General features: G+C 41.8%; 1 protein-coding gene across 1 annotated transcript in view; it reads left to right on the forward strand.

Moving 5' to 3' along the window:
* The first annotated feature begins 6,714 nt into the window (after positions 1-6,714).
* Positions 6,715-14,869, forward strand: part of LOC139746855 (uncharacterized) — a 39,810-nt gene continuing 31,655 nt past the window's right edge. Inside the window, exon 1 of the mRNA XM_071658471.1 lies at positions 6,715-6,812. Within this exon, the coding sequence (XP_071514572.1) occupies positions 6,715-6,812 (98 nt within the window). The remainder of the gene's footprint in view (positions 6,813-14,869) is intronic.

Below are 14,869 nucleotides of genomic sequence, written 5' to 3' on the forward strand. Positions count from 1 at the left end.
ATGGATATTTTATTCCCTGTGATATGGAGAAAGAAAACTACGTCCCACGCATTCCCGCTTGTCGTAAAGGGATTAAAAGGGGAGGAGCGGTGCTCGAATTCCCAATCGCTTTTTTTTTTCTTTTTTATTTTTTCGAAAAGAAGGAACTGAGAAGGGGCCAGGTGAGGATATCCCTCGAAGTAAGTCCCAGTCCTCTGTTCTTGACGCTACCTCCCTTATGCGGGAAATGGTGAATAGTATGAAAGGAATATATATATATATATATATATATATATATATATATATATATATATATATATATATATATATATATATATATATATATATATATATATATATATATATATATATATATATATATATACATATATATATATATATATATTTTTTTTTTTTTTTCTTTTTTTTTTGCTTTGTCGCTTTTTCCCGCGTTTGCGAGGTAGCGCAAGGCAAACAGACGAAAGAAATGGCCCAACTCACCACCATACACATGTATATACATACGTCCACACACGGAAATATACATACCTACACATCTTTCCATGGTTTACCCCAGACGCTTCACATGCCCTGATTCAATCCACTGACAGCACGTCAACTCCGGTATACCACATCGATCCAATTCACTGTATTCCTTGCCCTCCTTTCACCCTCCTGCATGTTCAGGCCCCGATCACACAAAATCTTTTTCACTCCATCTTTCCACCTCCAATTTGGTCTCCCACTTCTCTTGGTTCCCTCCACCTCCGACACATATATCTTCTTGGTCAATCTTTCCTGACTCATTCTCTCCATGTGCCCAAACCATTTCAAAACACCCTCTTCTGCTCTCTCAACCACGCTCTTTTTATTTCCACACATCTCTCTTACCCGTACTTTACTTGATCAAACCACCTCACACCAGAAATTGCCCTCAAACATATAATTTCCAGAACATCCATCCACCTGCGCACAACTCTATCTACAGCCCACGCCTAGCAACCATACAACATTGTTGGAACCACTATTCCTTCAAACATACCGATTTTTGCTTTCCGAGATAATGTTCTCGCCTTCCACACATTCTTCAAGGCTTCCAGAATTCTCGCCCCCTCCCCAACCCTATGATCCACTTCCGCTTCCATGGTTCTATCCGCTGCCAGATCCACTCCCACATATCTAAAAGACTTTTTTCCTCCAGTTTTTCTCCATTCTAACTTACCTCCCAATTGACTTGACTCTCAACCGTACTGTACCTAATAACCTTGCTCTTATTCACATTTACTCTCAACTTTCTTCTTTCACACACTTTACCAAACTCAGTCACCAGCTTCTGCAGTTTCTCACACGAATTAGCCACCGGCGCTGTATCATCAGCGAACAACAACTGACTCACTTCCTAAGCTCTCTCATCCACAACAGATTGCATACTTGCCCCTCTTTCCAAAACTCTTGCGTTGACCTCCCTAACAACCACATCCATAAACAAATTAAACAACCATGGAGACACCACACACCCCTGCCGCAAACCTACATTCACTGAGAACCAATCACTTTCCTCTCTTCCTACACGTACAAATGCATTACATCCTCGATAGAAACTTTTCACTGCTTCTAACAACTTGCCTCCCACTCCATATATTCTTAATACCTCCCACAGAGCATCTCTAGCAACTCTATCATATGCCTTCTCCAGATCCATGAATGTTACATACAAATCCATTTGCTTTTCTAGGTATTTCTCACATACATTCTTCAAAGCAAACACCTGATCCACACATCCTGTACCACTTCTGAAACCACACTGCTCTTTCCCAATCTGATGCTCTGTACATGCCTTCACCCTGTCAATCAATACCCTCCCATATAAGTTACCAGGAATACTCAACAAACTTATACCTCTTAATTTGAACACTCACTCTTATCTCCTTTGCCTTTGTACAATGGCACTATGCAAGCATTCCGCCAATACTCAGGCATATATATATATCTTTCTTTCTTTCATACTATTCGCCATTTCCCGCATTAGCGAGGTAGCATTAAGAACAAAGGACTGGACCTTTGTGGTAATATCCTCACCTGACCGCCTTTTCTGTTCCTTCTTTTGGAAATTAAAAAAAAAAAAGAAGAGAGAGAAGGATTTCCAGCCCCCCCGCTCCTTTGCCTTTTAGTCACCTTCTACAACACGCAGGGAATACGTGGGAAGTATTCTTTCTCCCCTATCCCCAAGGATAATATATATATATATATATATATATATATATATATATATATATATATATATATATATATGGATGAATCACAGTGATGCAAATACTTAGGTCCTTTAGGACCTAAGTATTTGTTGATAATAATGAAAACTGAAGCGTGGTATATCCTAAGTGTACCTTTCGAGGAAGCTACTCAGGCCAACGGTTTCATTGGGAGGTTATAGCTTATTGTGCATGGATAAAGGAGGAAAATAGTGCGTCCAAATCTGTGTTCACTGTGAGTTGAAATAGTGAGGAAGTACTAGAAATACTGAAATATCTAGAGTGGAAATAGATACTATACCACAGGATCTTGACCCACTTTATGTTCATGGCACTGATGAACTTTCCCCATATGTATCGATGATGTGTATAGATACACTTACACAAATCATTTGAAATGTTGTGCAAGACGTCGCTGGAAAACGCAAAGATCGAAGGGAGTGGAAGAGGGCGATCGTGGTACTTGTCTCCATGAAAGGAGAGTGGGAGTAGGTCTTAACCTACAAATCGGTATCCCTGAGGAGTGTGATCTGTAAGTTACTGGAAATGATGATGAGACAACATAAACAGATGTCATATCGCCGTTGAGCACCCGTCGAATTGCAATGACAACACGGTGTCCGGGAAAGGAGGTCACACATTAGGAATCTATTAGATTTCTACGGGAGACTGAGTTCGGTATTAGACAAAAGGGAAGGCTGGGTGAATTGTCTGTATCTGGGCTGTCAGAAGGCCTTTGTCACTGTATCACATAAGAGGCTGGTAAAGAAGCTGGATCTTCTGAAAGAAATAAGAAGAACACCGATGGACAGATGATTATCGTAGTGGAAGGGAAGAGATGATGCATTTCATGGAAGTTTTCTCGACAGGTGTTTAGGACACTAGTGGCGTGCCGCTAGGGTCAGTCTTGGGACGACTGCTTTTCATGATTTGTGTGGATGACTTGCCGGAAGGATTGCTCTCCTACATGAACATGTTTTGCAGATAAAGTCAAGAGTCACGAGGAAGGTAAAAAGCGATAAGCATCACTTCATCTTACAAGGTGGCTTGCACAGTCTCCAAAAGTGGTCAGATACATGGTCGTTGAAATGCAACCGGAAGAAATGTAAAGTAATGGGGGGATATTACGTAGTAGGAAGAAAGCTGTAGGAATCTATGTGTGAGAAGGATGTTGGAGTTAACATCGCCTCTGACCTGTAGCTAGAGTCACACGTTGGAGGAATAGTAATAAAGGTAAACTGTCTGCTGGAAAATATCAGAATAACATTACAGTACATAGATAAGGAAGTATTCGGCAGGCTGTTCACATCCCATATTACGCCAAATCAATGATGTACTTCTCAAGCTTGGTCACTGCACCTATAGAAACACAAAGAACTGATAATGAAGGTCCAGAGGAGGGCATGAAGATGGTATCAGAATTAAGAGGGCTGATTTTCAATGAACTCCTAAAGGCGTTAGATTTGCCCATTATAGAGGAGACAAGAGTGAGAAGTGACCTGGTCACAACTTGTAGCTCTTTAATCCAGCTCGAGGAGGAGAGAGAACAGTTCCTCGAAAAATGTAGGGATAAAACAACCATAGGCCATAATGTGATATTAAAGAAGAAACTAGTAAGAAAAGATATAAAGAGGAACTTTTATAGCATAAGAGTGGTGGATGAATGGAGTGAACTGAGTTATGTGATAGCGACGGTGGACAGTAAGTAGAAGTTAGAAAAAATATGACAGAGAGAATTCAAGAAATGAGGCTCCACGAGTGTAGAGCTCGCTCCTAGTAATTGCAAATGAGTAATTGCGAATAGGTAATCAGACACGCACACACACACACACACACACACACACACACACACACACACACACACACACACACACACACGAAGGGCAAATGCCCTGATTTTGGCAAGAAGGTGGCGAGGAAATAAATAAAAGACCCTCCTAAGGAAAGATAAAGACTTGATTAACCAGAATATACTTATGTGTGGAAGGAAAGGATCCGATATTCTTATTGACCACGATACGACCCTTCAGCATGACTGTACGACCAATGCCATTTCAAGGCGTATCTTTTACTTGACATTTCTAGGCTTAGGTCAAAGGTCAAGGTCGTTCATCATACACCCACACAGTTGTACCCATCGTACTCAACGGCTGTGAGAGAGCTCAAGACGTCGACAGATATCATCGTCAGAAGAATTATGGGCCAATTCCTTAACCCGGTCTGGCGAACATGTAGTTTCATTCATATATATATATATATATACATATATATATATATATATATATATATATATATATATATATATATATATATATATATATATATATATATATATATATATATATATCCAGGATTACCACTGGAAAGAGAGAATAAACACGATGGGTACTTTTGTTTACGACATCCTCAGACACAGGATGCTCACCATTTTCACTTTCTCTTTCCAGTGGTGATTGCAGCATATATCTCTTCAAGGTGAAGTAAAGATTCCGCATATATATATATATATATATATATATATATATATATATATATATATATGTATATATATATATATATATATATATATATATATATATATATATATATATATATATATATATATGTATATTATTTTTTTTTTTGCTTTGTCGCTGTCTCCCGCGTTTGCGAGGTAGCGCAAGGAAACAGACGAAAGAAATGGCCCAACCCACCCCCATACACATGTATATACATACGTCCACACACGCAAATATGCATACCTACACAGCTTTCCATGGTTTACCCCAGACGCTTCACATGCCCTGATTCAATCCACTGACAGCACGTCAACCCCGGTATACCACATCGATCCAATTCACTCTATTCCTTGCCCTCCTTTCACCCTCCTGCATGTTCAGGCCCCGATCACACAAAATCTTTTTCACTCCATCTTTCCACCTCCAATTTGGTCTCCCACTTCTCCTCGTTCCCTCCACCTCCGACACATATATCCTCTTGGTCAATCTTTCCTCACTCATTCTCTCCATGTGCCCAAACCATTTCAAAACACCCTCTTCTGCTCTCTCAACCACGCTCGTTTTACTTCCACACATCTCTCTTACCCTTACGTTACTTACTCGATCAAACCACCTCACACCACACATTGTCCTCAAACATCTCATTTCCAGCACATCCATCCTCCTGCGCACAACTCTATCCATAGCCCACGCCTCGCAACCATACAACATTGTTGGAACCACTATTCCTTCAAACATACCCATTTTTGCTTTCCGAGATAATGTTCTCGACTTCCACACATTCTTCAAGGCTCCTAGGATTTTCGCCCCCTCCCCCACCCTATGATCCACTCCCGCTTCCATGGTTCCATCCGGTGCCAGATCCACTCCCAGATATCTAAAACACTTTACTTCCTCCAGTTTTTCTCCATTCAAACTTACCTCCCAATTGACTTGACCCTCAACCCTACTGTACCTAATAACCTTGCTCTTATTCACATTTACTCTTAACTTTCTTCTTTCACACACTTTACCAAACTCAGTCACCAGCTTCTGCAGTTTCTCACATGAATCAGCCACCAGCGCTGTATCATCAGCGAACAACAACTGACTTACTTCCCAAGCTCTCTCATCCCCAACAGACTTCATACTTGCCGCTCTTTCTAAAACTCTTGCATTTACCTCCCTAACAACCCCATCCATAAACAAATTAAACAACCATGGAGACATCACACACCCCTGCCGCAAACCTACATTCACAGAGAACCAATCACTTTCCTCTCTTCCTACACGTACACATGCCTTACATCCTCGATAAAAACTTTTCACTGCTTCTAACAACTTGCCTCCCACACCATATATTCTTAATACCTTCCACAGAACATCTCTATCAACTCTATCATATGCCTTCTCCAGATCCATAAATGCTACATACAAATCCATTTACTTTTCTAAGTATTTCTCACATACATTCTTCAAAGGAAACACCTGATCCACACATCCTCTACCACTTCTGAAACCACACTGCTCTTCCCCAATCTGATGCTCTGTACATGCCTTCACCCTCTCAATCAATACCCTCCCATATAATTTACCAGGAATACTCAACAAACTTATACCTCTGTAATTTGAGCGCTCACTCTTATATATATATATATATATATATATATATATATATATATATATATATATATATATATATATATATATATATATATATATATATATATATATATATATATATATGTGTATATATAGTATATATATATGTGTGTGTGTGTGTGTGTGTGTGTGTGTGTGTATGTGTGTGTGTGTGTGTGTTTGTGTGTGTGTGTATGCAGAACTTTTAATCATATTCCAGAGGTTAGCACATCAGCAATCATCATAATATCAGGATTGCCTGAAGAACACTGGGACGCAGTAGAGATCTCAGAGAAGATGGCACAGGTTATCGTTCGCTGAGGTGAAAGCGTGCTACCACCTTGGCCGTGGTGGCATATATAAGCATGAACGACCACGCCTGTCACACAGTCAAGGTGCGGGCGTTCTGTTACATACAGGTTACCGGTGCACCTCCGTCCAACCTGACACTTCTCAAGATGAGGTGAGTCTATTCCTGAGTATCGGCAGATCGTCATACATTGCTTAGGTGGAGTTAGGCAAGGGGTGACTTTCTTCCCGACGCAGTTTATACTTACATACATTGTGACTATCAGTTGCTGAATATGGAAGTTAGAAATGATGTGTTCGCTTCTAATGAAAGTCCAGATTAAATTTGTGTTAAAAACTTTCAGTTCTGTGAAGCAAATTTTGACATTACACATTAATTTCCAAACTCTAGAATATTTTGCTGTTTTTATATGCATGCAGGAGATATAAGATTAGTGGCTTAAAAAGTGCCTTAAATCCTTCAGTAGATATCGGTAATTTAAACATCTATTCTTGAAGACAGTACCAGAGATAACGTTTCGAGCATGGCTGCAAAAAAATACAAAAACAAAGGTATGATTAACGATAAATGAATACAAAGAGAATGGGCGTGTGCGAATATTGCCAAATGAATATGTGGATGTGAAATATGAAAGAGAGAATAGAAGTGCATGGGTACGGGAGATAATAAAAGCTGAGATTCTGAAGATGAGCCAACCATGTGCATGGTAAACCTACCAAGAGGACGGTATGCATACCACGAGGACGGTAAGCATACCACGAGGACGGTAAGCATACCACGAGGACAGTAAGCATACCACGAGGACGGTAAGCATACCACGAGGACAGTAAGCATACCACGAGGACGGTAAGTATACCACGAGGATGGTAGGCCAATTATGAGAAGGGTAAGTGTATAACGAGAAAGGTAACTCGTAACACAGGAACAGCATGGACCCCCGTGGCGTAACTGTTACCGTTCCTGACCGTGACGCATTCACGGCCCGTCCATTGTTGAGCACATAGGTTCGAGTCTTGGTTACATACAACATAGAACATTGTGAGACGAAGGGTATTCGAGTACTCAGTATTTGGAATAGTTGTTTCCTATTATACAGTCCCATAGCCTAGCGGTTAGCATGCCTGTCTCTTGCACAGGGGTCCCAGGTTCGATCCTGGCTGTTGGAGCTTTGTATGTTCTATGAAGGTGCGCGTTCATATGCACTTTATTCGTATTCATATACCTCCGCGTTGTACAGTTAGTTTCGGTAAACGCTATCAGCTGGCTATGTGCGTCTGTTCGGAAACAACCAAATATAGACCCCGTTGCTCACCATTGTGAGACGAAGGGCATTCGAGTACTCAGTATTTCGAATAGTTGTTTCCTATTATACAGTCCCATAGCCTAGCGGTTAGCATGCCTGCCTCTTGCACAGGGGTCCCAGGTTCGATCCTGGCTGTTGGAGGTTTGTATGATATATATATATATATATATATATATATATATACATATATTTGGGGAATCGCATGTTTATCAAATGACGTCCTAGCTACGTCTCTTCGATGTAGCCGTCTCAGCTAAGATTTCTTAGAAAAAGTCTACGAGGACGGTAAGCATACTACGAGGTTGGTAGGCTTATCATAAGGACAAGAAACATACCATGAGTATAGCAAGCATACCATGAAGAAGATAGCCACACCACGAGGACAGTATATAAAGCACAAGGCTGATAAGCATAGCAAGAGCAAGGTAAACGCACGACGAGAAAGGAAAGCATACCACGAGGTCGGTAAGCATACTACAAGGACGGGAAGCATACCACGAGTACTGTAAGTATATCGCGAGGACTGCAAGGATGCCATGATGACGGTAAGCTCATCATGAAGACGTTCATCATACCTTAGAGAGAGTAAGCATACTACGAAGACGGTAAGCATACCCGGAGAATGATGAGGAAATCTTGACGAGGGCATGAAGCACGCCACGAGGACGGTAAGCATACACTGACGACGGGTTTGTAACACGAGGACAGTAAGCATACTGCGAGGAGCGAGGACGTTAAGTATACCAATAGGATGTTTAGCATACCACGAGGATGGTAAGCATTGAAACAAGGATGGACAGCATACAAGAATTCCATCAGCATATCATGAGAACTTTAAGCATTTCAGGACGAAAGTAAGCATATCACGAGGATGGGAAACATACTGCGAGGACAGTAGTTATACCAAGGAGATGGTAAATCTATCTCGAAGCACGACAGGCATAACACAAGCACGACGAGTATAACACGAGGACGGTCAGCATATCACGAAAACGGTGAGTATGTCATGAGGACAATAGGCAAAGCACGAGGACGGTAAGTATACCACGAGGACGGTAAGCATATCACGAGAGGGTAAGCATATCACGAGGAGGGTAAGCATATCACGAGACGGTAAGCATATCACGAGGAGGGTAAGCATATCACGAGGAGGGTAAGCATATCACGAGGAGGGTAAGCATATCACGAGGACGGTAAGCATATCACGAGGAGGGTAAGCATATCACGAGGAGGGTAAGCATATCACGAGGACGGTAAGCATATCACGAGGAGGGTAAGCATATCACAAGGACGGTAAGCATATCACGAGGACGGTAAGCATATCACGAGGACGGGTAAGCATATCACGAGGAGGGTAAGCATATCACGAGGAGGGTAAGCATATCACGAGGAGGTAAGCATATCACGAGGACGGTAAGCATATCACGAGGAGGGGAAGCATATCACAAGGGACGGTAAGCATATCACAGAGGACGGTAAGCATATCCACGAGAGGGTAAGCATATCACGAGGAGGGTAAGATCATATCAGCGAGGGGATAAGGGGTAAGCATATCACGAGGACGGTAAGCAAGGATATCACGAGGACGGTAAGCATATCACGAGGAGGGTAAGCATATCACGAGGACTTTGAGTGTATCTCGAGGACTTTTCTTTGATCAGTGTATCTGTTCATAGATAAACTTATTCACATTTTTCCTTTTCTTTTTTCTTTTAAACTATTCGCCATTTCCCGCGTTAGCGAGGTAGCGCTAAGAACAGAGGACTGGGCCTTTTTTGGAATATCCTCACCTGGCCCCCTCTGTTCCTTCTTTTGGAAAATTAAAAAAAAAAACGAGAGGGGAGGATTTCCAGCCCCCCGCTCCCTCCCCTTTTAGTCGCCTTCTACGACACGCAGGGAATACGTGGGAAGTATCATTTTTAATCCCCTATCCCCAGGGATAGGGGATTTTTCTATCTGTTCATATTTGATTTTGTTTTCCATTACCCATCAATTTTCTGGGTTTTTTTTCTATCAATTTGACTATCAGTCAATGTATTTGTTTGCAGGTGATCAATTTTTCATTGTCTCGATTTCTTTTGAGAAGAGCGTGGAAGAGATGAAATGATCAATAGAAATTAAAGTCCTGTCTGAATTTATCTATACAAGACATTGAATATACTTTGAATGTAAGTGACCTCAGAGGCTTCGAACATATGACCCACCATATGGAAATGGAAACAGAGTTCGCTGTATTAGATGATAGACAGCTATTCATTGAGGAATATGATATGGTGCATGATAGACAGCTGCAACTGAGGAATGAGATAGGATAGATGATGCACAGCTGATTAATGAGGAAAATGACCTGATAAATGATAGACTTCGGTCTATTGAGGAATGTAATGTGATGTATAATACACGTTTATTCATTGAGGAATATGATATGATAGATAGTAGATGCGATAAACAACTGACAACTGTTCATTGAAGAATATGATGTGATAGATGACTGACAACTGTTTATTGAGGAATGTGATGTGATAGACAACAGTATAGATAATTGACAGATGTTTCTTGAGGAGTATGATGTGACAGATGAGTGACAACTTTTTGTTCAGGAATATTATATGAAAACTTCACAGGCGAGCCTTAACTTGCTGTTTACCGTAGCTTGACAGGCGAGCCTTAAGTTGCTGTTTACCGTAGCTTGACAGGCGAGCCTTAACTTGCTGTTTACCGTAGCTTGACAGGCGAGCCTTAAGTTGCTGTTTACCGTAGCTTGACAGGCGAGCCTTAAGTTGCTGTTTACAGGTGATCCTTAACTTACTGTTTACCGTAGCTTGAAAGGCGATCCTTAAGTTGCTATTTACCGTGGCTTGACAGGCGATCCTTAAGTTGCTGTTTACCGTAGCTTGACAAGCGAGCCTTAATTTGCTGTAACCGTTGCTTGATAGGTGATACTTAAGTTGCTGTTTACCGTAGCTTGACAGGCGAGCCTTCAGTTGCTGTTTACTGTGGCTTTTTTGACAGGTGTTCCTTAACTTACTGCTTACCATAGCTTGATAAGCGAGCCTTAAGTTGCTGTTTACCGTAGCTTGACAGGTGAGCCTTAAGTTGCTGTTTACCATGTCTTGACAAGTGATCCTTAGATTACTGTTTGCCGTAGCTTGACAGGTTATCCATAAGCTGCTGTTTACCGTAGCTTGACAGGCGATCCTTAACTTACTGTTTACCGTAGCTTGACAGGCGAGCCTTAAGTTCCTATTTACCGTAGCTTGACAGGCAAGCCTTAAGTTGCTGTTTACCGAAGCTTGAGAGGTGATCCTTAAGTTGCTGTTTACCGTAACTTAACAGGCGATCATTAAGATGCTGTTTACCATAGCTTGACAGGCGAACCTTAAGTTGTTGTTTACCGTAGCTTGACAAGTGATCCTTAAGTTGCTGTTTACCGTAGGTTGACAGGCGATCCTTAAGTTGCTGTTTACCATATATTGACAGACGAGCCTTAAGTTTCTGTTTACCGCCGCTTGACAGTGATCCTTAAGTTGCCGTTTACCGTGTCTTGACAGGTGATCCTTCGATTGCTGTTTGCCTTAGCTTGAAAGGTGATCCTTAACTTGCTGTTTTCCGTAGCTTGACAGATGACCCTTACGCTGCTGTTTACCGTAGCTTGACAGGCAAGCCTTAAGTTGCTGTTTACCGTAGCTTGATAGGTGATTCTTAAGTTGCTGTTTAACGTAGCTTGACAGGCGAGCCTTAAGTTGCTGTTTACTGTAGCTTATTTTGACAGATGATCCTTAACTTACTGTTTACCGTAGCTTGACAGGCGAGCCTTAAGTTGCTGTCTACCGTAGCTGACAGGCGATCCTTAAGTTGCTGTTTACCGTAGCTCGACAGGCGAGCCTTAGGTTGCTGTTTACTGTAGCTTATTTTGACAGATGATCCTTAACTTACTGTTTACCGTAGCTTGACAGGTGAGCCTTAACTTGCTGTATACCGTAGCTTGACAGTCGATTCCTTAAGTTGCTTTTTACCGTGGCTTGACAGGCGATCCTTAAGTTGCTGTTTACCGTAGCTTGACAGGCGAGCCTTAACTTGCTGTATACCGTACCTTGACAGGTGATCCTTAAGTTGCTGTTTACCGTAGCTTGACAGGCGAGACTTAGGTTGCTGTTTACTGTAGCTTTTTTATTTTGACAGGTGATCCTTAACTTACTGTTTACCGTAGCTTGACAGGCGAGCCTTAAGTTGCTGTTTACCGTATCTTGACAGGCGAGCCTTAAGTTGCTGTCTACCGTAGCTGACAGGCGATCCTTAAGTTGCTGTTTACCGTAGCTCGACAGGAGAGCCTTAGGTTGCTGTTTACCATAGCTTGACAGGCGAGCCTTAAGTTGCTCTTCACCGTAGCTTGAGAGGTGATTCTTAAGTTGCTGTTCACCGAAGCTTGAGAGGTGATCCTTAAGTTGCTGTTTACCGTAGCTTGACAGGCGAGCCTCAAGGTGCTCTTTACCGTAGCTTGACAGGCAAGCCTTAGGTTGCTGTTTAACGTTCTCTCTTTCCACATATTCTTCATCATTCCCAGAACCTTCACCCCTTCCTCCATCCTATGACTCACTTCCACCTCCATGATTCCATTCGCTGTTACGTCCACTCCCAGATGTCTAAAACACTTCACCTCCTCCAATTTTTCTCCATTCAAACTCACATACCAAATAACTTGTTCCTCAATCTTACTGAACCTAATCACCTTGTTCTTATTCACATTTGCTCTCAACTTTCTCCTTCCACACACTTTTCCAAATTCAGTCACCAACTTCTGCAGTTTCTCGCTCGAATCGGCCTCCAGTGCAGTGTCATCCTCGAACAACAACTGGCTCACTGCCCAGGCCCTCTCATCCCGAACAGACTGCATACTCGCCCCTCTCTCCAAAACTCTTGTATTTATCTCCCTAACCACCTAATCCATAAGCAAATTAAACAACCATAAGAACACCCCACGCCCCTACTGCAGACCGACCTTCACTGAGAACCAATCACTCTCCTTTCTTCCTACTCGTGTACATGCCTTACACCCTAGATAAAATCTTCTCACGAAGCATCTCTATCCACCCTATCGTATGCCTTCTCCAGATTCATAAATGCTACATACAAATCCCTCTGTTTTCCTAAGTATTTCTAACATACATTCTTTAAAGCAAACACCTGATCAACACATCATCTATCACTTCTGAAACCACACTGCTCTTTCCCAATCTGATACTCTGTGCATGCCTTTACCCTCTCAGTCAATAGCCTCTCATATAATATCCCAGAAATACTCAACAAACTTATGCCTCTGTAGTTTGAACACTCATCTTTATCACCTTTGCCTTTCTACAATGGCACTGTACATGCATTCCGCCAATCCTCAGACACTTCATGATCCATACATAAACTGAATATTCTTACCGATCAATCAACAGCACAGTCACACTGTTTCTTAATAAAGTCAACTGCAATACCATTCAAACCCGCTGCCTTGCCGGATTTCAGCTTCCGCAAGGCATTTACCACCTCCTCTTTATTCACCAAGCCAATCCTCTTGACTCTCTCATTTCGCACACAAGCTTGATCAAAAGACCCTTCATCTACGACGCTATCATCTAACACATTAAACAAACCTTCAATCTTACCCCATCTTCTCCTCCCTTCATTACTATCATTTATGATTTCCCCTTGCCCCTTCACCGATGTCTCCATTTGTTCTTTTCTCTCAAGCGTGTTATCATTATCATTATTATTATCATTGTCTTTTTTTGTATCTTATTAATTCTATTATAGTTTGTCGCTGTCTCCCGCGTTAGTGAGGTAGCACAAGGAAACAGACGAAAGAATGGCCCAACCTACCCATATACACATGTATATACAAACACGTATACACAAGCAAATATACGTACCTATACATCTCAACGTATACATATATATATACATACACAGACATATACAGATGTTCAAATGTACATAATTCACACTTGCTGCCTTTATTCATCCCGTCGCCATCCCGCCACACATGAAATGACAACCCCCTCCCCCGCATGCGCGCAAGGTAGCGCTAGGAAAGACAGCAAAGGCCACATTCGTTCACACTCAGTCTCTAGCTGTCATGTATAATACACCGAAACCACAGCTCACTATCCACATCTAGGCCCCACAAAACTTTCCATGGTTACCCCAGACGCTTGACATGCCCTGGATCAATCCATTGACAGCTCGTCAACCCCGGTATATCATATCGTTCCAACTCACTCTAATCCTTCCACGCATTTCACTCTCCTGCATGTTTACGCCCCGATCGATCAAAATCTTTTTCATTCCATCTTTCCACCTCCAATTTGATCTCCCACTTCTCCTGGCTCGCTCCACATCTGATACATATATCTTCTTTGTCAATCTTTCCTCACTCATTCTCTCCATGTGACCAAATCATTTCAATACACAATCTTCTGCTCTCTCAACCACACTCTTTTTAACACCAAATATCTCTCTTACCCTTCCATTACTTACTCGATCAAACAACCTCACACCACATATTGTCCTCAAACATCTCATATCCAACAAACCCAACCTCCTCCGCACAACTCTATCTATAGCCCACGCCTCGTAACCATATAACATTGTTGGAACCACTTTTCCTTCAAACTTACCCATTTTCGCTTTCCGATATAATGTTCTCGCCTTCCACACATTTCTAAACGCTCCCAGAACTTTCGCCCCCTTCCCCCACCCTGTGACTCTCATCCGCTTCCATGGTTCCATCAGCTGCCAAATCCACTCCCAGATATCTAAAACACTTCACTTTCTCTAGATTTTCTAAATTCAAACTTACCTTCCAATTGACTTGTCCCTGAACCTTACTGTACCTAGTAACCTTGCTATTATTCACATT

Source organism: Panulirus ornatus, chromosome 66, assembly GCF_036320965.1.
Source record: "Panulirus ornatus isolate Po-2019 chromosome 66, ASM3632096v1, whole genome shotgun sequence".
In the NCBI taxonomy this organism is placed as follows: domain Eukaryota; kingdom Metazoa; phylum Arthropoda; class Malacostraca; order Decapoda; family Palinuridae; genus Panulirus; species Panulirus ornatus.